This window comes from Schistocerca piceifrons, chromosome 8 (assembly GCF_021461385.2).
Source record: "Schistocerca piceifrons isolate TAMUIC-IGC-003096 chromosome 8, iqSchPice1.1, whole genome shotgun sequence".
Lineage (NCBI taxonomy): Eukaryota > Metazoa > Arthropoda > Insecta > Orthoptera > Acrididae > Schistocerca > Schistocerca piceifrons.
In genome coordinates this window covers 319,190,140-319,217,581 of record NC_060145.1, presented here as the reverse complement: position 1 = coordinate 319,217,581, position 27,442 = coordinate 319,190,140, and the positions used below count along the sequence as shown (strand labels likewise).

Sequence of the window (27,442 nt, the reverse complement as noted above, 5' to 3'; positions counted from 1 at the left end):
TGATCATCTTCAAATCTTGTGATGCTGCCAGTAATGGAGAGGAGTATGTTTGCACTATCTCTAACGTAACAGTTCAGTTCAAATGCCTCTGAGCACTATGGGACTTAACATCTGAGGTCATCAGTCCCCTAGAACTTAGAACTACTTAAACCCAACTAACCTAGGACATCACACAGATCCATGCCCGAGGCAGGATTCGAACCTGCGACCGTAGCGGTCGCGCGGTAACAGTTCAGTCACAAAACACCAGAATATGACTAGTACACTGTCCTTATTAAGATACGGAAGCAGAACACGACAATAACTCTCCTAATGGTTTGGCAGTGAACTTCGAATATAAGAAAATATGGCGCGAAAATACGTATTCTTGCTTTGAGAAACATGAGTGTTAGATTATAATATTTGAAACAATGGAAACTCCAGGTGTGAATATCGACAATATATCAAAGGGATAGATTGCTACAGACGGTAGAGATGACCTATTGTGTTGTAATCAGTCACAATGGAAAGATTGTTACATGTTACACCTTTCAGCGAAAGCCGCATTCAGCAAAGAAAATACACATAGATTCACACACGCAAGCACACCTCATGCACGCATGACCGCTACCACCGGCGGCTCCAGCCGATTTGCGTCTCTCATGCAAACAGCAACCTGGAGAGGAGTGGAGAAGGGGGGAGGGGGGGGGGGAGGCTGGATACGGGTGGGGGAGAGAAGAGCGCTGCCTGTCGCAACGTGCCGGGACTAGATTGCGGCCTGACGAGACTGCTCCACACACCACCTCCCCCTGCTTTCCCTCCCCCTCCCCCACCACACTCCAGATTGCTATTCATGTCACAACCGCATTCGGGTTGGAGCTGCCAGTGGTAGTAATGTGTGCATGAGGTGTGCTTGCTTGTGTGAATGTATGTGTGTTTTCTATGTTGAAGAAGGTTTTGGCCGAAAGCTATGAAGTGTAACAGTCTTTTCATAGTGTCTGTCTGCAACTCAACAGGTCATCTTTATGGTGTGTAGTACTCTATCCTTTTCCTAATAAATATAATATTTTTCGTTTATCCTTTATGTGTGGGCCTCATAGTCTAGTGGTGAAGTACGTGCTTGGACACGTTTTCGTGACTTTACAAAGTAATATCCCAGCAATTTCAATCAAAAACTAAAATTAATATCTCATACTTGGGGTTCACAGTCACGTAAAATTTTGTAAATAGCTCTTTGGTCGCCTGGCGATGAAAAGTATGAGCATGTAATGCATCCTGAAACATTCTTGAACCTGATCATTTTGGTAGTCCAGTTGTTATGCTGTGGGGAGGCAAAAAGTTTTGCTTGGGGGCACTCACTGGTGAACGTTATTCTGACACTGCGCTCCTTCCCCAAGCGTGTCTTTTCAGGCATGCATTTGGCCGGCCCCGACATCACTTTTATTGGGCTGAATGCGCGACCACGTCGAACTGTGAAGTTCCAGGAGCTTTTCGAACATGATGATACTCGCAAAAGGACTGGCCTGCCTGCTCCCACAATTTAAATCCCATTGAGTACGTGTGGGATGCATTCAGGAGACGTATTGTAGCATGTCCACTTGAGCCATCGATTATCCAGCAGTTGGTAACCGCACTGAGTGAGGAATGGAAAGCCCTATCACAGAAACACCTTAGCGACCTTGTGGTCAGCATGAGAGCACGTTGTGGAGCATGCTTCACTGTTCTTGGTGGTAACAAACCCTACTACAAACTATGTCCCGCCTTTCGTAATGTCCAGGGGACCTTCATACATCACAGCGACTTCAGCGTAATTATTGTCATTGAATAAACGTGGCATTTCTGACTGTGTCATTACGTATTTCTTTCAGCTATCATACTGGAGCAGTTCTTTTTATGTACAAGCAAAGTGACATCGAGCTATGTTACTTGGCAGTGACATATCATGCAAAGCTACTGTCATCCACAAGTTTTGCACACCAGTGTATAAACAAAGTTCTAACACTGCTTTTCCAGAACGTTCTATCGTCGATACAGAAATTTCTGACTATAGTGCAAAGATAAAGTTCTCCATCGATGGCTGCAACACCATATCTGAAGATAGCAGAATCTCCAGTTCGGGAAGAATGGGAAAGGGAACAGGCCAAGGAAGCATCTCAGCATTTGCCTTAAGCTATTTAGAGAAGTCACAGGATACTTAAAGCTGGTTGCTCAGAAAGTAACCTCAACTACTGCCCTCTCGAATTTGAGCCTTGTGTCTCGGGGCTGCAACCAGGTAGCTCTCATGACCAAATGCACCTGGTATCAAACATATGAATGGGGCTGGAAGAAAATTCCTACCATCCAACCTATACGTTAGTGGAGTACGAAGACTGTACGTAGCAATAAAGATCAATGTTCACTTGCTCTGCTGAGGTCACGCAGTGGTTAGCACACAGAACTCGCTTTCGGGAGGACGGCTGTTAAAATCCACGTCAAATGTATTCACAAAAATGCCTGGAGGATTCCTTTGAAAAGGCACTGCCGATTTTCAGTCGGTTTGTTTTGGCAGTAATTGTGGATAGACCCTGCCCAGTGGTGCAGACTAACTACTGACTGGAATACCGTGCCTGCTTGTATCTACGTGTGGTGGGTGGGCGTTTACTGTGGAACTATTTGTGTGGCTTCAGGGTGAAGCGTAACGTAGTTGTTTGTCGAGTGCAACCTCTCTGAAATCTAGCCTAAACTACGTTGCCCCAGAGTGCATAGGCAGTTCAGTGTACTTCTACGTAGGCTGTATGCCGTATCTTCTGGAGGATGCACCACAGTGTGATGCTGGAGCCAAGGTAGCCCCTGTGGGACGGCAACCCATATTACACCACAGAGGATGGGGTTGTCATGTCCAAGGCGTACCAAAAGCACCATGGTAAACACCGGCTATTTACACACAAGAAAATGGAAACAGACATTCCCCTGCAGGGGGAGCTCGAGCCACGGCCTGCAGGAAGTATCACTACGCCAAAACCTAATTGGCTGGAGACAGCTATTTAGAGGCTAGAACCAGCCCCAACGTTCAGTTCACTCTGCATGCCGATCTCGTGGATTTCGACCGCTAAAGGTTACGTTCTCGTCTCTGAATTGAATAGTGTGTGTGTGTGTTACCACGAACCTTTGTAGAAAATTAGAAGTGAACTTTTTGTTTGCCTCAATCAGAAGACTTTTACTGGCATCGTTATTGTTGCCTTTCTTTCGTTGTTCACTCATCAACCTTGTAAACGTACATAAGCAAAAGTCGTGTTTGTGAAAAATTGCGAATTGCCAGTCACTACAATTAGATCGAAAGAAAATCAAGTTTCTAGGATAGAGGAAGCTATATATAGGAGGTGGTGAAAAATAAAGAACCACCAAAAACACAACACTTTACCGTGCCTCAAATAGTGTTGGAAAACCAGTGGCATTCAAAGCAGCTTCCAGTCATCCCAGAACGGATAAACACAAGTTTTCAAGGGGATCTTATACCGTTCTTCCTGCAAAATAGTGACACGATTAGATAACGATGATGACTGTAGATAGCGATTACGAAACCTTGTTTCCAAAGTACACGACAGAGGCTGAATAACGTTGAGACCTGTTGACTGTGGCGGCCAGGGGCGATGGGAAAATTCATCCTGGTGCTCACAAACGAATTCTGAACGATGCGGGCTGTGTGAACATGGACACTGTCGTCTTGGAACACTGTATGATGAGATGGACAAGATCAGCCAAAACGGCCACACAACCATAGGCAGTAATGCGACCTGGTGGTGTAATCAAGGGGTCCTTGGAATACCACGATATGGCTGCCGTGTTATTTTTCATCACAATCCTCGTCGGCGACCATCTACAACGATCAGTCAACACGCACTTTGTCCGCATTGTGAGGTAGCAGACTATGTCTTACAGCTTTCCTTGTAGGCGCAGTACATCTTCGATGCTGCGCCTCTTGAAAGACCAAACACTCCGGCTCACTTGGTTATGGAAGCACGCACCATACGAGCACAAACGATATGTCCATGTTCGAATTCACTTAGCGCTCACATAATGCGCTCACAGCTACACGGAACGCTTGTCTGAGCACGACAAACACTTGCAATATTCAGAGATCATTAGGCAGGCCACTGAAACCGAGCGGTTCTAGATGCTTCAGTCTGGAACCACGCTGCCGCGACGGTCGCGGGTTCGAATCCTGCCTTGGGCATGGATGTGTGTGATGTCCTTAGGTTAGTTACGTTTAAGTAGTTCTAAGTCTAGGGGACTTATGACCTCAGATGTCAAGTCCCACAGTGCTTAGAGCAAGTTGAACTTTTTTTTTTTTTTAGAACATTAGACAGGTGGCTTTCGTGGTCAAATACAACAACAAACCTGCAGGCTTAACTAGCATCTGAATTTATGCTCAAGGACGCATTTCTCGTGGTGTTGCCATATTTTTGTCCAACTCCTGTACATCATCACACTGAAGAGCCAAAAAATTGGTACATCTGCTCAAATGGTTCAAATGGCTCTGAGCAGTATGGGACTTAACTTGAGGTCATCAATCCCATAGAGCTTAGAACTACTTAAACCTAACTAACCTAAGGACATCACACACACCCATGCTCGAGGCAGGATTCGAACCTGTGACCGTAGCGGTCGCGTGTTTCCGGAATGTAGCGCATAGAACCGCTCGGGGTACATCTGCCTAATATCGTGTAGGACCCCCGAGAGCACGCAGAAGTGCCGCAACACGATCTGGCATGAACTCGACTAATGTCTGAAGTATTGCTGGAGGTAACTGACACTATGAATCCTGCAGGGCTGTCCATAAATCCGTAAGAGTACGAGGGGATAGAGATCATTTCTGATCAGCATGTTGCTAGGCATCCCAGCTGCGCTCAATAATGTTCATGTCCGGGGAGTTTGGCGGCTAGAGAAAGTTTTTAAACTCAGAAGAGTGTTCCTGGAGCCACTCTGTACCAATTCTGGGCTTGTGGGATGTCATATTGTCATGCTGTATTTGCTCAAGTCCGTTGGAATGCACAATGGACACGAATGGATGCAGGTGATCAGACAGAATGCTTACTAACGTGTCACCTGACAGAGTCGTATCTAGACGTATCAGGAGTCCCATATCACTCCAACTGCATGCACCTCACACCATTACAGAACCTCCATCAGCTTCAACAGTCCCCTGCTGACATGCAGGGTCCATGGATTCATGAGGTTGTCTCCATACCCGTACACGTCCATTCGCTCGACACAATTTGAAACGAGACTCATCGGACCAGGCAACATGTTTCCAGACAACAGTCCAATGTCGGTGCTGACGGGCCCAGGCGAGGTGTAAAGCTTTGTGTCGTGCAGTCATCAAGGGTACACGAGTGAGCCTTCGGGTCCGAAATCCCATATCGATGATTTTTCGTTGAATAGTTGACACGCTGACACTTCTTGATGGCCCATCACTGAAATCTGCAGCAATTTGCAGAAGGGTTGCACTTCTGTCACGTTGTACGATTCTCTTCAGTCGTCGTGGGTCCGTTCTTGTATGATCTTTTACGGGCCGCTGCGATGTCGGACATTTGATGTTTTACCAGATTTGTGGTATTCACGGTACACTCGTGAAACGATCGTATGGAAAAAGGCCCTCTCCATCGCTACCTCGGAGATGGTATGAACAATCCTTGTGCACCGACTATAACACCACGTTCAAACTCACTTAAATCTTGATATAACCTGCCACTGTAGCAGCAGTATCCGATGTAACAACTGCGCGAGACACTTGTTGTCACATATAGGCGTTGCCGACCGCAACACCGTATTCTGCCTGTTTACATATCTCTATATTTGAAAAATGTTCACATGTGTGTGAAATCTTATGGGACTTAACTGCTAAGGTCATCAGTCCCTAACCTTGCACACAACTTAACTTAAATTATCCTAAGCACAAACACACACACCCATGCCCGTGGGAGGACTCGAACCTCCGCCGGGACCAGCCACATATATTTGAAAACGCATGCCTATATCAGTTTCTTTGGCGTTTGAGTATAAGTGCAAAGCTGTTGTACCACACGGAATAAAGTTCAAACAAACAGCAGTTTACATGAATTGTTGTATTAAGTGGGACGAGGTGTATCCAGTGAGTCAATCGGGATGGGTGAATGTATGAAAAATCGAATGCAAATATGTTTTGCTTTTGTTGTTATGATTTGGATTTGTGGTCTGCAAAGAAGAGTTTGGTGTGATTGTACATAGTTGCGAATCAATTCGATTACTTCATTCTATCCATTAGTTTTCTTTGTCACTTCAAGAATGTCGTGCCCACAATCCTCAGCCACTATGCACATGTACTCTCCCTCAGTTAGAAAAAGTAACTAATGTGTGAGTGATGATGCAACTACATTTTGTTGTGAGTATTTCCTACAGCCCATCACGACTTAAGATCAGGGAATTCAGATCACAATTAGTGTGTGTCAGTATTTCAGTTTTATCAGTGTCTCCAACTTTCTGCTTCTTTGACAGGGGACTGTAATACTAATCGTCTAAGATTTTCCTGAAGAGGATTTAATTGCTTGAGTAAAAAACTGGCCCATGTTCATACCCTGAATTTCTAGAAAACACACGGTCCTGCAGTTATTCCTCATTTTCGCTGAGGATAATGTCAACAGCGAATCTTATAGCTGACATTCTTTCAACTTGAATTTTAATTCCGTTTCTGAACTATTTCTGCAATTTATTTAGTTCAAAAAAATGGTTCAAATGGCTCTAAACACTATGGGACTTAGCGTCTGAGGTCATCAGTCCCCTAGACTTTGAACTACTTAAACCTAACTAACCTAAGGACATCACACATATCCATGACCGAGGCAGGATTCGAACCTGCGACCGTAGCAGTCGCGCAGTTCGAGACTGAAGCGCGTAGAACTGCTCGACCATAGCGGCCGGCTATTTATTTAGTTACCACTGTATATACTGGACAGTAGCGGCCACAGCCAACATCCACGTATGAGACCTTCATAATTCGATCGCTTCGGCTTTTGTCGTCCAGTCTTGTAAATCCAGAAATCTGATAACAGGTAGCCAGTAAATACGCACTCCAAACCATGACCTTTCATTTTTGTTATTTTTAATAGCTGACAAATGTCTTTTTCGACTGCAAGAAGCAGTACTCAGCTCAAAAACGGCAAAATGGGACATGGACCATTTTTCGACTCAAATGTCCATTTAAACGCTTCCGCGACCGATTATGCAATTTTGTTAGTGTTTCGACTCCTTATACAGTAGACGTGACAACAGACTCTAAGACATTCAGAGCTGCGCTTCTACGATTATAACAGGGCCATATAACCCATACGAAAGTGTAACAGAGATGGTAAGGCAAATTAAATGGGAATCCTCGGAAGAAAGACTCGAAACCTTGTGTTAGAAGGAAACTGTGCAACGTTTACGTTGCCACAAACGTTTATGTCGCGTAGGGATCAAGAAATTGAGAATGGCAGCGCAGGACATTTTACTTTCGCTCAGTACGACAATGGAGTAATAAATAGAACTGCTAATAATAGCACGACGTACCTTCCGTTACACACAGTACATTGGCCTACGGTGTATTTGTATAGATGCAGAGATTCAGATTAGTTCTTCATGTTCTATGAAAAAAGTGCGTTAAAATAATGGCAGTTGTAGAACAATGGATTCTAACTAAAAGAGCAATCTCTCGGGGGTATGTTTGCACGCACGCCTTTCGCGCAGGCGTGGACGGCGTCACGGTGCTCGTATAGCATCGCACGCTACGCCCAGCGGCGATGAGCTCCGAAGTTAGCCGACTGCCGCCGAGGCCGGCGAGAGCACATGCCGGCGCCACCGACAGCCAGTGTAACGCGCCGCTCAGCTGTTCACGGAACACTGCGCACCAGACAGTCGCCAAGACGAGTCCAGCATCAGCTGCGCTGCCCGCTGGTCCCTGCGGACGCCTACACCACCCCATCCAACATTATTTCATCCCTTCTTCCAAGTGCCCACTGTACAGTCTAAGTACTTAGCCACATTAACTTGCTCCTTATTTCCCACGAGGCTCACCAAACATCGATAACAGTAGAGCATGCTAAACTGAGTTTTCCACACGAGTTCGAACGTGTAGTTTCATTTCTGAGTTTACTACTCCAAACCAGCCTACAGTAAAACTGGAATTCTGTGGCTTACGCTCACCACTTGGAATAAACGTCCTACACATTCCTTCTCAGACAGAACTGCAGGGTTCGCGCACAAGAATCGCAGTAGGGTAAAAAGGAGCGTCGAATCCTGTAGTCTCCATCTCCCACCTGAAAGGCCTCCTACTAGGGACTCTGCCCCAAGTCGGCGCGTGTGGAGCAAACAGCGAGTAGCTTCCCGACGACACCATGGTGCAGATGGAACAGCCATCACCACAGCCTCCAGTTGCCACAGCATGGGTCCCAACCATCACCGTGGTGCAGGGACCGCATCTAGTAAGTCGACTGCCAAACTCATCTAGTCTATCAGATTATACATCAATTATAGCTTCGCATTCACCTAACGAAACTTAAAATCAGCGGCTCCCAATCTTCTTTCTTCTCTTCTGATTGCACTGCTACAATATGCCTGCTTCTCCACTTTCTTCTGCGTATTCTAGTAGTTGTTCTTATTCGGCTTTGTATTACGCTGCTTGGCCTTCGCCTGTTATCTATCTTGTTCGTCCAAGACGGTACATTACAACTTATTTTCTTCCTCACGTCAGCAACGTTATATTTTAGAATCTTTGCAGTACTGTTGTTGCAGTTCTACTAAAATAAAATAATATTTCGGTTCAGTCATTTTTTAACGTGGACTGACAGATTGTAAAGTGCACGTGTAGATATTTTACCATTGTTACCAAGTTATGTACTTCGTGTCAGACGAATAGCAGTCAACAACCGATTGCATGCAAACCAGATCCTCGTATACATTCCAGGAATTGCATAGAAACTGCTACATCCACTGGAAGGTAAGAGCACAGGGATCGTGAGTGATATATAATTTAAAAAATCTAACGAAGGCACCTGTTTCATATGTTTGACAGTGTAATCACAGCTTTCCGAATAACTTAATCTCACTGATCATTACAGAGTGTTTTAGAAAGTCTGGAGTAATTGTCAAAAATTAATAAAATTATAAATTACTTTTTTGTTAATGCATGGCACGACACTTACCAGGAATTTATTCAAATTTTTAAAGACTGCTATTTCCACAGGTACTATATATCTTATGTGATGTCTGGACGTATGTTGTTCCGCATCTCTTGCCCTGAAATCGTCCGTTAATGGTTTTAGATGTCATGTTTCCTTCACTGTGTAGAAACTCACACGCATCGTATTCCGATTTTACATAAAAGAATTTTGTGTGTGTATGTGTGTGTGTGTGATGTGTGAATTTCTGTGGAATGGAGGAGGCGCAGTACCTAAATCAACAACCGGTTGCGGAGCAAAAGAAGCAGAATAACACACGGACGAATCACATACAATGTCGATATAACTAGTAGCACTTGAAAATGAGAATATATCCTTGAAACCCCTATGCATGAAAAAAAGTAACTGGTGCGGTTTTGTATTATTTAAATCTTCTAGGAACAATTTCGAATTGCACAAAATAATATTATGTACCATTTAATAATTAGTTGAGCTATATGTTGCTCATACCTTTTTGTGTAGCTTTACTTATGATCTCCACAATCCACGATAGACCTCTTGGTTTCTCTAGATCATATACAAAAATATTCTAAATTGACTAATAAAGATGGAAAAGTATGTAGCTGGATAATTAATGTGACTACAAATTCGCAATCCCCGCGTGAGCAATGTACTGGTTCTTAGAAATATGTTCTTTCTCCCATTAAGTGGTTACTAAACGTCTGGCACAATTAACTACTGTCTAGTAAACTCAGGGAGATATCAAATGAGCTCACCGTCTTCGCACTGTGTCGCACTAAGGATTTACCTTTGTGATTCTTTCACAATGCTGAAGCAAAAGCGCTCAGCATTCTTTAAAAGAAAATTGAAAAAGTAATCGGTCAAATGTTTTGTGAAATGACTTGTCTAAAAGCGATTTGGAACATGATTCAAAGGCGCGTCAGATGTTTCTCTAATCCATTTTATTTCTTATTTTTAGACCAATCATTGACAAAAAATTTGACTGATTTTCAAAGTTTTCTTTATTTTGAAGTTTTGTTCAGAAGGTGTAATCTTATTGACGCCTTATCTGCTTTCCTAGCGCATTCTGTTCTCGAAACGTCGTGAATGCAGTGTTTCATTCGAAAGAAACCATTTCGACAATTAAATGCCATAAAAATATAACTTCTTATGTGGAAAATAGCGAGCCCTCGAAAAGAAGAAATTCTTGACGCCTCGTGTGTCTATCTAGTGCCTGCAGTTCTAGAAATGTCTTAAATCTGGTCGTTGTTTCGAAGGAAGTCACGCAAAATGCAACTTTTAAGCAAAACATGTGCGCCTGGACGAGATGAAATTTTGGACACATAATTTACCTTTCTAGCATGTCATGTTCTCGAAATGTTGTAAATTTAGTGTTTGATTCATTGGAAGACCTTTAGACAGTTAAATGATACACAAATAAAACTTTTTATGTGCAAAATAGCAAGGCCTTAAGGAGATGAACTGTTTGATATTTCACTTGCATATCTATGAGCAACTGTTGTGAAAGATTTGACTTTTCTCTCAAATCATTCAATTTCTCTTAATTACCCTGACTATTTTCCGCAGTTAAATATTGTTTTGTGAAACTAGACCACATGCTTGTTAACTTGGTACCCCATTTGTCCGTTTCCCATTCTCCGTTTGACTATGAAATTCGGAAAAAAATCCATTGTGTAATTTACAGGGACTCTTGTTTTCGTTCCTTTCAGACGTTCACTAATAAAATATACGATAAAAAATAGCAGCTATTGGACTGACGCATTTGCAAAGAGTTTGTAGGTCGCTATGTTAAATGACGTCTCTTGTACACTATCGTAAATTCCGTTCACCCAATAGCAGTAATATTTAGGAAATGTCATTTTAGAATTTAAATGATTCCGTTCCGTGAGAGGCACGGTTTCAGTCATTAGTTACTTCTAGAATAGTCTTATCATTGTCGTTATAAACTGATACGGACTATTTACAGGTTTTCAGGTATATCGTGATGTTCTACAGCGCCCACAACTTTAGTGCTGAAAAAAATGGGAGTTGTATACAATAGAAGTTAAAGCGCGTTATTAATATCTGAGAGTGGGACCATTCATACACACAGACTTGTTGTATTAGTGATTTTAATTCCTTCAGATGTTTTGTATTACTTTTTATTTCATAGTGTAATCTAATAACAGTACTCCAGAGTACAGCCAGAAGATTGTAGTCAATTCGATGGCACAGTTAGAGAAATTAATTATTCTAGCAATCAGAGTTTCAGCAGCAGATCCGGTACTAATGGTACCACAAAGAAAGCACTTAATCAAAGACTGAAATTTACGATGAGACTACGTTGACGATGTTAAGTCCCATAAAGCTTAGAGCCATTTGAACTACGTTGACGAAGTATTGCAGGCTCCTTCAGTAACAACACTCTTAAGAAAGGTAGTAATGATGTCGACAATCATCAAAAGAGACGGTGAAACTCTGTGGACTACAAAAATACAATAATTTTCTACAAAAATGTATGCCGTGGAAAGTTATTGCAGCGACTGAACTACAAAGCTGTGTCGAAAATTAAGCTTCATGGAACCGACATCTTGCACAGGAGAATGTTTACAACTACTTCCTGCCACCGTCGTTATGATCTACCTTTACATCTACATCTATATTCCTCAATTCACCTTGCCTTGTAAAGAAGTGAAACGTGGACGATAAACAGTTCCTACAGGACGAGATTGAAGCTTTGGAAACGTAGTGTTTCAGAAGAATGCTGAATAGTGTACTGATGGATCGTATAACTAGTAAACATATACTGAATTGGGAAGAATAGAAATTTATGCCACAACGTAATTAAGGAATCAGTTGATAGGACACATACTGAGTCATCAAGTGATTGTTAGTTTTGTGTTATAGAGGTAGACCAATGTGTTCAGATAAATACAGGTTGCATTTTTTATGCAGAGATGAAGAGGTTTCCCCAGGATAATGTAGCGTGGAGAACTGCAACAAACCAGTTTTCGGACAGAAGCGCATTGCAACAATAAGATGGAATGATTCAATTTGAAGTAAGAGACCTATTATTACATGTTTTCCGTCTTCATCAATCCTTACTACATTATGCTCTGTGGAGTATGCCGTATTCGTTCAAAGTCGCAGCAGCCCTAACACAATTTTCTCGCACGCGAGAAAGATGGTAATTTTCTTAAAATTGTTGCAAAACATTATGGAACCATCCGTGCTTACAGTGAATGATTACAAAATCAAGAGATTGGGGAGGGGGGGGGGGAGTGTGATTCCCTCCGTAGATGTAATGAACTGTGATCAAAGTCAGAGAATAAAAGTTTCAAACGTCGATCGCCATGTCAAATAGCTTTCACTGATTATTAACTGAGTCTGTTCGGGTACTGTAATAATTCAGACTAATAATGTGCGTTTCGGAGTGAGATTTGAATACGATTTGCGTAATGTGAGGAATTATTATTTCATTGCAACAAGAAAAGTTCAGAAGTTGGGTTAAAATACAGAATAAAACAGTGTCAAGAGTAAGGTTAGCTGATGACGTTGCTATCGCCACTGAAAGGGAAGAAAAAATACAGAACCTATTGAATGGATTGAACAGTCTAACAAGCGCAGAACTGAGATTAAACCGAAGGAATACGAAAGTAATGAAAGGTAGCAGAAATGAGAACAGAAATAAAATCACCATCAAAATTTGGAATCACGAAGAAGATGAAATGAAGGAATCCTGCTAATCTGGAAGCAAAATAACAGCTTACGGACGAATCAAGGAGAATATAAAAACCAGAGTAGCACAGTCAAAGAGGGCATGTCTGGTCAAAAGGGCTTTACTAGTATCAAACGTCGGCTTTAATTTTAGACAAATGGTTCGAATGGCTCTAAGCACTAAGAGACTTAACATCTTAGGCCATCAGTTCCCTAGACTTAAAACTCTAAAACCTTAGTAACCTACGGATATCAAACACATCCATGCCCGATGCAGGATTCGAACCTGCGACCGTAGCAGCAGCGCGGTTCCGGACTGAAGCGCCTAGAACCGCTCGGCCACAACGGCCGGCTCATTTTAGACAGAAATTATTTAGAATGTACGCTTCTATCACAGTTATCTATGGAAATTAATTATTGGGTGTGGGAGAATCGAGGCGTTTCAGATGTGATGCTACAGAAGAGTGTTGATAATTACACTGATCAGCCACAACATAATGACCACCTACTTAATAGCCAAGATGTCCAACTTTGGTACGGGTCACAGTGGCGACGCGTTGTGGCATGGAAGCAATTATTCCTTGGCATGTCGCTGGAGGGATTTGGCACCATATCTACACTCAAAAGTCATCCAGTTCCAGTAATTTTGGAGGTCGGGGGTGATATTCTCTGACGCCACGTTCAGTTACATCCAAGATGCCTTCGATCTGGTTCAGCACATCAACTCGCCACTGTGTTTCCCGAACCACTCCATCACACTCCCGGCCTTGTAATATGGCACATTATCTTGTTGAAAAATGTCACTCTCGTCGAGAAACATGATCGTCATGAAGGGGTGAACGTGGTCTGCAACCAGTGTACGTTACTCTTTGGCAGCCATGGTGCCTTGTACGAGCTCCCCAGAGTACAACGGAGCCGCCGCCAGCTTGTCTCTGTTCCGCAGGACAGATGTCAAGGAGCTGTTCCCCGGGAGACGACGGATTCGCGCACTCCCATTGGCGTGGTGAATAAGGTATCAGGATTCATTAGACCATGCAATGCTCTGACACTGCACCAACGTCCAGTGCCGATGGTCACGTGTCCATTTCACTCATAGTTCCCTATGTCGTGGTGCCAACATTGGCACATGCATTGGTCGTTGCCTGTGGAGGACACTCCTCGAACATCTGATAAGTCGTGCAGTTTCCGAAATGCTCGTGCCGAGCCTCTGGGCCATCGCAACCTGCCCACAGTCAAACGCGCCATCTCCATTCCACAGACGGACAGCACTCTCACTGGTCCTACATGCACCGTGTGTGTGTCTGGCTAGCAGTCATTCCTCGCCAGGTGACACTGCTGTCGTCTGGTCGGGTTTGTATCGATAGTAGGTCGTCGGTCATGATGTTCTGGCTGATCAGTATATGTGGACTAATAAGGAAAGGAACAAGGAGGTCGAATCGGTGAAGAAAGGAACATAACAAAAATGTTGACAAGAAGAAGGGGGCAGGACCATGGGGCCATTTTGACTATTTTTCGACCGTGACTATCTCAATAAATATGTAAAGGTTTTTTTTTAAATTACCGCTACCAGTCACAAACTTTGTCAACTATTGTATTACTTATTTACAAAAACAACTTTACAATAAGGTCATACTGATGTTACATAGTCTTTTCGTAAATGCTGTGGTTATCTTTGTTCTTCTGGCGTGGCAGTCTCGTTGTGATGCGCTGAGGTGTTTCCATTTCCGTGGCTCTCTTGGTCACTGTTCTTAAATTGTCACTAACATAGCAGTAACTTGTAAACACGATCACAAACAGTTCTGTAGTGCAGTGGACAAGATGTCGATCGAAATACAGCTGGTTTCGATTTGACTAGCGAATTGTCGATCTATGTGGTGTCAGATGTTTACATGTCTTCTGCACGTCATGTTATCGTATTACAGATGTAGGGTGACGAAATACATTACAAATTGAGCACCTGTTATAGTATTATTGAACACATCATGATTTAAACTATTTACTTTCGTGTTTCTGTACTACTGCTGGGGCTAGAGTCAAACGACTAACATTTTATTTATCTTTTATTCTAGGAGTACTGTAGTGAAATTGGAAAAGATATGTGGATTTTTCAAATCTGTCATTATACTCAGGATCTCATTACTCCCCATGTGGCCAAGGATGAATATTTCCAAGATGTCCATTTTCCAGCTCTTTTCTAAATTATGTTGTACATTGAGATTGTTGTCTATTGTAATACTGTCATGACCATGAAATAGACACACTATCACAACGCACAACTAAAAGTAACAACAAACAATGTGACAAAGCTTCCTCACACAACATCCAAACACTCAAGTACATAACATTACCATATTTAGGTGTCGTATTAGATAAAATAGCCATGCTGTTTTAAAAAAACAGACATCAGGATCAACTTTGCCACCGACAACAACTTAAAAAAGAAACTGATACATAACATCTCACATCCCACAGAGAAATTTAACAAAGCAGGAATTTATAAAATCACATGCAGTCATTGCAACAAATAATACACTCCTGGAAATTGAAATAAGAACACCGTGAATTCATTGTCCCAGCAAGGGGAAACTTTATTGACACATTCCTGAGGTCAGATACATCACATGATCACACTGACAGAACCACAGGCACATAGACACAGGCAACAGAGCATGCACAATGTCGGCACTAGTACAGTGTATATCCACCTTTCGCAGCAATGCAGGCTGCTATTCTCCCATGGAGACGATCGTAGAGATGCTGGATGTAGTCCTGTGGAACGGCTTGCCATGCCATTTCCACCTGGCGCCTCAGTTGGACCAGCGTTCGTGCAGGACGTGCAGACCGCGTGAGACGACGCTTCATCCAGTCCCAAATATGCTCAATGGGGGACAGATCCGGAGATCTTGCTGGCCAGGGTAGTTGACTTACACCTTCTAGAGCACGTTGGTTGGCACGGGATACATGCGGACGTGCATTGTCCTGTTGGAACACCAAGTTCCCTTGCCGGTCTAGGAATGGTAGAACGATGGGTTCGATGACGGTTTGGATGTACCGTGCACTATTCAGTGTCCCCTCGACGATCACCAGTGGTGTACGGCCAGTGTAGGAGATCGCTCCCCACACCATGATGCCGGGTGTTGGCCCTGTGTGCCTCGGTCGTATGCAGTCCTGATTGTGGCGCTCACCTGCACGGCGCCAAACACGCATACGACCATCATTGGCACCAAGGCAGAAGCGACTCTCATCGCTGAAGACGACACGTCTCCATTCGTCCCTCCATTCACGCCTGTCGCGACATCACTGGAGGCGGGCTGCACGATGTTGGGGCGTGAGCGGAAGACGGCCTAACGGTGTGCGGGACCGTAGCCCAGCTTCATGGAGACGGTTGCGAATGGTCCTCGCCGATACCCCAGGAGCAACACTGTCCCTAATTTGCTGGGAAGTGGCGGTGCGGTCCCCTACGGCACTGCGTAGGATCCTACGGTCTTGGCGCGCATCCGTGCGTCGCTGCGGTCCGGTCCCAGGTCGACGGGCACGTGCAACTTCCGCCGACCACTGGCGACAACATCGATGTACTGTGGAGACCTCACGCCCCACGTGTTGAGCAATTCGGCGGTACGTCCACCCGGCCTCCCGCATGCCGACTATACGCCCTCGCTCAAAGTCCGTCAACTGCACATACGGTTCACGTCCACGCTGTCGCGGCATGCTACCAGTGTTAAAGACTGCGATGGAGCTCCGTATGCCACGGCAAACTGGCTGACACTGACGGCGGCGGTGCACAAATGCTGCGCAGCTAGCGCCATTCGACGGCCAACACCGCGGTTCCTGGTGTGTCCGCTGTGCCGTGCGTGTGATCATTGCTTGTACAGCCCTCTCGCAGTGTCCGGAGCAAGTATGGTGGGTCTGACACACCGGTGTCAATGTGTTCTTTTTTCCATTTCCAGGAGTGTATATTCGCCAAACGTCAAGAAATTTAAAAACACGCTTTAAAAAATACATTGACTGTTTCAGACTTGACAAACCGAATAAATCAGCTATAGCGAAACACATAAATGAAGCAGCAGACAAAGATCTGAAAGCACTACATAATTTAGAAAAGAGCTGGAAAATGGACATATTGGAAGAATTGGAAATATTCGTCCATGGGGAATAACGAGATCCTGAATGAAATGACATGTTTCAAAAATTCACATTTCTTTTCCAATTTCACTACAGCACTCCTAGAATAAAAGATACGTAACATGACAGTCGTTTGACTCAAGCCTCAGCAATAGCTCAGAAATACGAAAATAAATAGTTTATATCATGATGTGTTCAATAATATTGTAGCAGGTGCTCAATTTGTAATGTATTTCGTCAACCTACATCTGTAATACGATAACAAGACGTGCAGAAGAAATGTAAATATCTGACAAATCGATAGTCAAATCGAAACCAGCTGTATTTCGACCGACAACTTGTCCACTACACTACAGTACTGTTTGTGATTGCGTTTCCAAGTTACAGCTATGTTAGTGACAATTAGTGAACAATGACCAAGAGAGCCACCGAAATGCGAACACCTCAGCGCACCACAACGAGACTGCCACGCCAGAAGAACAAAGAAGACCACAGCATTTACGAAAAGACTATGTAACATCAGTATGACCTTACTGTAACGTTGTTTTTGTAATGCCATTTATCCTGCAGATGAGGTATTCCCTCGAAACATGTCGCTAAATAAATAATACGATAGTTGACAAAGTTTACGTAAGTGTTAAGATATCGTGAATTTCCATTGTACTAAAGGGAGCTGTGAAGGCTAAAAATAAAGAGGAAAATAGAGCTAGGAATACATCAACAAATCGCTGAAGACGTTGGGTGATGCGAAGAGACCACCAGATACGTATATTTTGGCCTCGGCAGAATTCTCACTTGTCCTGTCCCAGTGTCTACCTGGCCACGCCATCTTCACACTGGGATGTCTCCACTGGGCGCCGGCCGGTGTGGCTGTGCGGTTCTAGGCGCTTCAGTCTGGAATCGCGTGACCGCTACGGTCGCAGGTTCGAATCCTGCCTCGGGCATGGCTGTGTGTGATGTCCTTAGGTTAGTTAGGTTTAAGTAGCTCTAAGTTCTAGGGGACTGATGACCACAGATGATAAGTCCCATAGTTCTCAGAGCCATTTGAGCCATTTTTGTCTCCACTGGTGCAGAAGCAAGGTCACCGTATGGCGATTGGTGGAGGTGCTGCGTGCGTCACACAGCAGTGCTGGAGTAATTCCCAGAAGAAGCCAGTCACGCCCACGTGTTCCTAACGTGTTCGTTGTAGGAGTAACGATCATCATGGCCGTCAAGTTTCCAACTTCTGGGGCAGTTGCAAGCAAGAGCACGCAACACACTCCCGGTAGCACTGGGCACAAACTTCTTCACAAACGACCGACAAAGGACCCTTGAACTTCTAAAGCTCGCGTGCAAATGCAGTCTCTCTCTCTCTCTCTTTCTCTCTCTCTCTCTCTCTCTCTCTCTCTCTCTCTGTAATTACCTTTTCCCTCCCTCCTTCTTCCTTCTCTCTTCAACATCCGCCCTCTTTCCACCCAGTACCCTTAACTTGTGCACTGCTTAACCACTACAATATTCTACACGTGGCCTCGATAATTAAATACAAGAACAAAGGTTGCAAGACAATTAAAAACAATGAAGAATTGTGTGACAGTTCCAGGCAATATTGCTTGAGTTAAAACCAAACTTAGTAAAATAAGACTCTTACACGCTGTAACATCTTAGATTAAGGGTCGACCTGCGACAGCAATCGCACAACTTGCGTACGGGCCGCGAGGTGCCGCCACGAGCGCAACCGTATATAAGTGCCGACGGGGTTCGGCCATCTCTCATTTTGTTGGCATCTCATTTTTGCCTAGTCTCTTATTTGCTTAGTTTTTTAGCTCTTATTCGTTTATGGCTCATGTTATTATGCTCTCTTTCAGCCATTCTCATTGTTTTGATTTACTTCCAATTGAGAACTGCTCATTTTGCCATTCCACTTTTGCATATTTCTCATTTTGCTAATATATGCTCTTTAGCTTTTTACAGATGGACTGATTGACATAGTCTCATGTACTGTTTGTTCATTTCAGCCTGTTCATATTTTGATGTTCTTTAAATACTGTAATAATTATCGGAAGCATTTCTTCCCTTAAACTTGTGTAAAGTATTCTCGATATAGGATTTGCTCTGTGACACAGGTGTAAGGTTATGAATATCAATTATATATGAAACTGTGCTCTAAAAGGAATTTATTTTTTCAGTTTGTACTACATCAGACGAAAATTTTGTGATATGAGGGAGAAATTTGAGGGGCGAACCCATGGATATAGCCTTAAGTGATCCCCTTTAAAAATAAAAAATTGTGTGACACTGAAAGACGTGACACTGTAGGCACCGAAAATTTATACGTCACAACGCGGAAGAAGGAAACCTTCCTGGGCACGCGCGTGTGTGCTCGCGTGCGCGATCGTGTGTGTGTGTGTGTGTGTGTGTGTGTGTGTGTGTGTGTGTGTGTGTGTGTGTCCGTGTGTGAGTGGAAACTTATTTCACCACCACGTAAAAGCACCTCTTGAAGACCATAACATCACTTAGATATGAATACGAAAACGAGGAAGTAACTGTTCTGGTGGATTCTCATGCATTCATCATTAAAAAATTCATGTATTATTGTCAGACTTAACACCAAACTAATTCTATAAACAGAAAAATAATACGTTTCCCTCTTTGCACAATGTATGGTGTGCAGACTTCCTGACATTTTATGTCAGTGACGCACGCGAACTTGAACGCAGATCGAACAGTTTATCTACCTATGCGTATGAGAGATTTTTCACTTATAACGCGGTGGAAGAGAAAGATTCATATACTGCTGCCGGTCAGGAAAATCATAAATATTGTTCAGTAACCGAACCTCATAATTGTTCTATAATTCGAACCGCTGTTCATCAAATATTAATGTTGTGTCATAAATGCGTCATTCCAGGGAAACCCACATTCACACCTTCATGTTGGTGTGTTGTAAGTGTTTCAGGGACGGAGGCAAGAGACAGGAAAATGAACTGATATCGGCAGGCACGCAAACCTTTCCTCTCATTAGGCAAACCAGCTATATGACGTCAACAGTGGACTTCAATTTGAAAGTTTTTGCCAATCAATTTAGACGAGTGAGTTTGTCCTCCGGTAGTGGAATTTTTTGTGATGCATCAGAAATATTTGAGTGTACAGCTTAAGGGATTCTGATAATTAGTAGGGGCATAGCTGTTCGTTTTTCAACAATATTAGCTGAGTACTCACCACTGACCAGGTATATATTTATTGCTGTTTTCTTTTATTCCATTTCCTCCCTCCTCCTTCATCTTTCCAACTTCTCCACCCTCTTTCTTTCAACATATTATCACGCTCACCCCAATTGGAAGCTGGTGGTTTTCACACCGACAGAATTATTTTCCAGATCGTAACTAATTATGATGTGCTTTTACCCATTACACACATTCCAAATATATTTCACATACATTTAACATATTTCGCACATATCTGCACGCAGCATTTCATCTTTATCTCTAGCGAAATTCGCGCAACAGTTTGATTTTCGCGCAGCTCAATGTTTACGCGGTATTATCTCCTGAGCTATGAGTTGTACAACGATATAATTTTGCTGGGACATTCAATGGTATATGAGAATTTTGTCTGCAAAATGTGTCGCGCACGCATTTAGCAGTAAAGAAGTAATACATTAAAAAAGTCATGCCTGATGTGGCGGTTTTAGTGCATGAACATCGAAAATGTAGTAGGCGACAAACATTTTTCTCTTCATCATTTTGTTGGAATTGAGAGCGAGAAAAAGTTTCTTAAAGGTTTAAAATGATGTGTAAAGTTTGTTGCAAGTCAGAAACCGTTATCTCTCCTAATTACTAAATGAATAAATTATGGACATTCGCGCATCGTGAGCTACACTTACTTTTTACGTCCAGATCCATCCCTTTAGTCTATAGGTCGTTCTTACCGTCACAGCGATTATCTCCAGACAGTAAGTGATAGGTGTGCCAAGTTTGGTTGAAATCGGTCTAGTGTTTTAGGAGTCTTGGTAGCACATACATATGTAAATACAGAGTGACTCAACTGAACCTACCGATTCGTTTTATGCAACCTGCAGTGCTGTATCTAGCCTTCGTATTCCACGCACGAGATTTTCATATCCTGTCGCTTGTTGCACGAAAATTATTAATATACAGGGCCTTTTTGTGGAAATTTACTGTACTTAAGTTTTATACTGACATACGTTTTCGCTAGAGGCCGTAGTTTTCGAGTTATTCAAGAAAAATCTACAAAAGTGACCTTCAAACGCATCCCCACTCTCACACTCAGACCCCATCGATCAGGATTTCTTGTATGTTGTTCATCGCACTCTCTCCTACCACAGCACAAAAATTTGCGACTTCATGAATTATTTCCCACATTCGACCTTTCTTGGTCTTCACTAACTGACAGGAATATGATGTAAAGTGTCTCCCTTATCATCAGAAGCGTTCTGGGAGCTCCACGTTGTAATACTGAAGCACATGCAAAATTTTTATGCACCTAAAATCCGGTATGAAATGTAAAATGAGGTTTGCGTTATTTCAATTTCACATAAGCAAACTATCAAAATTTTACTGACCCATCAAATTATTTTCCTATCAGCGACATGCCTACTGTAGCAACGAAAATAAGGTAACCAGCACAAAAATACTGTTATCGGAGCACAAGAAAAGATGAGTATGTTTTTGTTTAAAAAAGACTCTGACTGAAAAGTGAGGTACCAGCTCCCTCACTCTACCTTCCTCAGCACTTTAAAAACTTTCCCAAAATTGTTTTCATGCGAACGTTTCTGCACATTTTTATACTGACAGAGAAGGGGACGGTGGCAGTGGGAAAGAAACGGAAAAGTGACAAATACTGGGAGATAGTAACAGTGGCTGGGGTATAGAAAGAGCGAAGGAGATCATGGCAGTGTGAGAGAAAGAGAAGGACTCAGTGGCAGTGGACAGAGTTCACACTGAACGAACAGAGCTAGGGAAAGAGTGGACAGCGCCAATGGGAGAGGAATAAAGAGAAGGAGAAAGTGGTAGTAGGTAAGAGCCAGTTATAATGAGAGACAGTGTACGACAATGACAACAAGGAAGAGAGAGATAGTGATTGAGAAGAGGAAGCAGCATTGGGAAGGAATGAGTGAGACAGCAGCAGCAAGAGAGAACAAGAGGGAAACAGTGATAGTGAGAGGAGACAATAAAAGTAGGAAAGGACGAAGACGACTGTAGCTTTGGAGATAGTGACGATTGGAGAGGCACAAAGAGATAATGACAATGGGCTGGACCTAATGAGTGAATGGGTAATTGGTAGTGGATGAGCATGAAAGACTTACAGTGATGCACTAGTGAGTGTGGGTGAATTACAGTTAGGCCAGCTTTTGGGAGTGAGTGGTGAGCTGCATGTTGAAAAGAGCGCGAGTATATTCGCATCCCAAGGAATTGCGAAAATTTTTGAAGGTCTGAAGAATGTAGAATGAGGCAGCTGATACTCCACTTTTCAGTCTCTTATTAGAGCATATGCGTATTTTTTTTGCTCCAGTAGGAGCATTTTTCCTAATAACATGTATGGATTAAACAACGAAACTATCATTTGCTTCAACGAGAAATGATAAAGTAAATAGAAGACGCAACAACGACATTAAAATCATGTGAAGGAATAGGCAGAAAAACGTAACAGACATGAGAAATGTTGGTGCAAATAAAACATTCCTATTTTGAGTTAAAAAAATGTGCTAGTGACGATATACAGGATGAACGAGAGCAACATTGACAAAATTGCAGAGGTAGTTGGCGGATATTTTCTTATTATTTTATATAAGGAAACTTTAGTCTCCGGTCGCTTGATACAAACGAACTGCATTTCGTTTCATTTCTGCCATTATTTATCTTTGTATCTGTATTGCACTGAAAATATTCAGGCCCTTCATCTACATCTACATCTACGTGATTACTCTGCTATTCACCATAAAGTGAAAGGCAGAGAACTCAATGAACCACTTTCAACCTATCTCTCTACCATTTCACTCTCGAACGGCGCTCGGGAAAAACGAGCACTCAAATTTTTCTGTGCAAGCACTGATTTCTCTTATTTCATCGTGATGATCATTCCTCCCTATGTAGGTGGGTGCCAACAGAATGTTTTCTCAATCGTAAGAGAAAACTGGTGATTGAAATTTCATGAGAAGATCCCGTCGCAACGAAAAACGCCTTTCTTTTAATGATTGCCACTCCACGTATCATGTCCGTGGCACTATCTCCCCTATTTCGTTATGATACAGAACGAGCCTCCCTTTTTTAGACTTTTTCGACGTCATCCGTCAGTCTCACCTGGTGCGGATCCCACACCGCACAGCTGTACTCCAGAATAGGGCGGACAACCTTGGTGTAAGCAGTGTCTTTAGCAGACCTGTTGCACTTTCTAAGTGTTCTGCCAATGAATCGCAGTCTTTGGTTTACTCTACCCACAACATTATCTGTGTTATCGTTCCAATTTATGTTATTTGTACGAGGGTGATCAAATGAAAAAGTTAAATATTTTTAAGAATACTATTTATTGTGCAGAAGTGGTACTAAGCTGTATCACTTTTCAACATAATCTCCCCCACGCTCAATGCAAGACCTCCAGCGCTTACAAACTGCATAAATTCCTTTAGAAAAAGATTATTTTGGTAGTCTGCGCAACCACTCATGCACCGAGTGGCGTACCTCTTCATCAGAACGGAATCTGTAAACATGCTGCAATGTCATTCAGTGTCACTCGGCAGTTTTCCTTCACTATGGGTTTAACTGCTGCAATCCTCTGTGGAGTTACAACTCGTTGTGCCTGACCTGGACGAGGAGCATCTTCCACTGGAGTCACGCTATTTGCGAACTTCCTACTCCATTCGTAGACTTGCTGCTGTGACAACATGCATCACCGTACTGAACCTTCATTCGTCGGTGAATTTCAATAGCTTTCACACCTTCACTACCCAAAAACCGAATAACAGAAGGCTGTTTTTCCTTGGTGCAAGGCGAAATCGGGGCGGCCATCTTTATACTGATACTGCGACGGTATGTGTGCATCTGCACTCTGCTGCCATCTACAGGCCATTCTGCACGCTGTTTGTAGCACGCTTACCAACTTACTGGATAACAGCGCGAAATTTCGATTTGTTATTACAAAATTACTGTTTTCATTTGACTCATCCTCGTAATTGTAATCCCTAAGTATTTAGATGAATTTACAGCATTCCGATTTGTGTGACTTATAGCGTAATCGAAATTTAGTGGATTTCTTTTAGTACTCATGTGAATAACTTCACACTTTTCTTTATTCCCTTGGTCTCCGGTGGTTCGTTACAGATAAAATGCATTTCATTTGATTTCATCCCCTCATTTATCTTTGTATCTGTATTCCTCTGAACTATATGCAGCGTGTGTCTTGTTTGGAAACACTTGTTCCATTCACTCATGGTACATATTGTTGGCAACAGTAAAGCCCACTCTACTCTTCAACCTCAAGTTTGCATTCAGAAGTATTGAATTCTGTCTTGTCGGTTGAGTTAGTTGTTCTCTAGCAGTGATACACGGCATTGCGGAGAGGTTTACTGGTGGAAAGTTTGAGAAATGCATCTGCTGTGTGGGTTCACAACATGCAATGGAGCCGCGCGGAGTGGCCGCGCGGTTTTAGGCGCTATGTCACGGATTGCGCTGCCCCTCCCGCCGGATGTTCGAGTCCTCCCTCGGGCATGGGTGTGTGTGTTGTTCCTAGCATAAGTTAGTTTAAGTAGTGTGTAAGTCTAGGGACCGATGACATCAGCAGTTTGGTCCCTTACGAATTCACACACATTTCAACACACATGCAATGGAAGAACGGAACAACGGGAATATACTGACGTGAGATGCTCGCCCGCCTGCGGCAATCGCATTACACTATTTTTGCATCTGTTTGAAGGCTGTTACACTACCGTGTTTTGCATCGTCTTGTTACAGATTCTTTCACCATTGTGAGGTATTTTCTCAGAAACAAGGGTAATTGTGGTAACGACTGAATAAATCATAATTACATCATTGCTCTGTAACAAGCCACCGGAGACCACGGTTTCCATATACTAAAATATTCAGAATACATCCCAGTACAACCTCAAATATTTTGTCGGAGGACTTGTTGTTCATCCAGTACGCTCTGCGTCGCAACCTGTAGCTGCAACAAAATCACCTCTATGTGGAGTCATCCCATTTCCTGATTTCCAGAGGTCGTGCGTACCATGGTCTACGTTTTTAGGTCTACTGTTCACTGGAAGTATTTTTCGCAACACTCCTTGAAGCCGGCTGTTAAGGGGTTGTAACTCATAAGCTTCTACTACCCATGCGGTGTATGACAGTTTCTTTGCCGTATAAGGCATCGATGGCTCAGCCACGTTTCACTTTGTGTTTTCGGGCGAGCTGTCAGTTATTATTGAACTCGAAGCTCTATCAGAGAGGATCCTCTCAATCTTGAAGAAGTTCTAGAATCCAAATGACATCATTTTTTTGCTGCAGCTTTATGTGACCTCGTACTCACCCAATAAATGACGAGATCAAAAACAAAAAATGAGTAGGAAATTATGAAAACTAGATTTTAATGCACTACAATTACAGCTACCTATTTCTGAAGAATAACAAAGACCAGAGCATCACCACAATGAGCGTGGTTATATTATCTAAGAGGGCTGAAGACTATGAATACAACTCAGTAGGAACCATGCAAACACGGAAGATCACAGCGCTATAGACAAAGAGACAGAGAGAGTAACTGTTATCAGGACATCGCAAAGTGTTGGCTTCACGGTGCCGATGCTGTCTCTCGCAATGTTTCAACACTGACCATTATACGCTGGATAGCCGCCCGGACTAGTGAAAGCATTGCCGGTATCAGATAGATAAAAAAAGAGAATAGCGGTGATAGGAAGAAGATCAGTAGCAACTAGCAACAAGCAGTACACGTCGTGACACAATAGCCAATAGCCGTTCTGCAGTACCTGTCTGTAGGTGAAAAAGTATATTTCGAAGTTATACCAAAAATACTAGCAATACTAACAACTTGGGTTAACAGCTCTGGAATAAAGTGAAGTGAGAGAAGTAGCACAGTGTCAATAAATGGTTCTGTGTTTCATAACGTTTACAGGTGCTGGAAAATGGAATTCGACCGAAACCAGTCGCTCATGGAAGAATAACAGCAGCTTATGGTGTTACATGATGTCATTTCTTAATGTTCCAGAACTGTGGATCACAGTCAACAGGAAATGTTGTCTGTATCTTCAGCCGCCTACCTCGTTACGAGCACGCTACTCTGGCCAAGCAGTGTGTAATCGGGCACGCGACGCGGCTCTGCACATTGCGCCGCACATAAGGATTTTCTTTCTTTCTTTCGCTTACGCCATAGTCCCGCAGCGATCACAGGGTCGGCGTGGTTACAACGGATTTGGCAGTGTTAGTGTTAGGGATGGCCAGATGCCCTTCCTGCCGCCACCCCATAACCCCAGGGATAGAATCAGTGTACCCCAACTGTCTGCGTCTAGTGTAAATCGTGAAATAGTGAGGACGTGTTTCAAATGTCTACGACGCGTGTAACAGAGGCGGAACGTGGGGACCAGCCCGGTATTCACCTAGCGGGATGTGGAAAACCGCCTAAAAACCACATCGAGGCTGGCCGGCACACCGGCCCTCGTCATTAATCCGCCGGGCGGATTCGATCCGGGGCCGGCGCGCCTATCCGAGTCCAGGAAGCAGCGCGTTAGCGCGCTCGACTACCGTGGTGGGTGCCGCACATGAGGATATTGCATGTAAAAAGTTGGTCGAAATTAGTATTTGGCATTTTCTACACTGTGAGACCCTACAAGACGTATTTGTAGGATGATACTGTATTACATACTTTGTAACATGAAATAAAACAACCTTAAGGCACTTTTATTAGATTCCTTATGTCTTAGCTACAGTACTATGTATTATTCAGGTAACGCCTCCATATCTTTAGTAGCGAGGAGATGATATTGCAGGATTTTTCCAAATAATAAGTTCTTTATTCTTACGACTAATATGTTGGAGAGGCACTAAAGATGACTGAAATATGTTCACATCGGAATCCTAGTTGTTTTCAAATTTTTGTTTAATCTGAATTGCTGTGAACCATCACAAACCCATTTGTAGATAATTTCCAATGTGTCTCTCATCATTTGAAAAATCATTGATAACCTCTTCGAAACATAACATTAATCGGTCACATGTGTGAGAAGCAAGGCTGGATTTTCCAAATAATAAGTTCTTTATTCGTACGACTAATAAGTTGGAGAGGCACTAAAGATGACTGAAATATGTTCACATCGGAATCTTAGATGTTTTCAAATTTTTGTTTGATTTGAATTTGCTGTGAACCATCATAATCCCATTTGTAGATAATTTCCAATGTGTGTCTCATCATTTGAAAGATAATTGAAAACCCCTTCCAAATATAACATTAAT

At 43.0% G+C, this 27,442-nt stretch overlaps 1 protein-coding gene across 1 annotated transcript in view; it reads left to right on the top strand.

Annotated features, from left to right (window-relative positions):
- The first annotated feature begins 7,891 nt into the window (after positions 1-7,891).
- LOC124711814 (synaptotagmin-7-like) overlaps positions 7,892-27,442 on the top strand; it is a 540,385-nt gene continuing 520,834 nt past the window's right edge. The window contains exon 1 of the mRNA XM_047242038.1: positions 7,892-8,453. Within this exon, the coding sequence (XP_047097994.1) occupies positions 8,367-8,453 (87 nt within the window). The 5' untranslated portion in view covers positions 7,892-8,366. The remainder of the gene's footprint in view (positions 8,454-27,442) is intronic.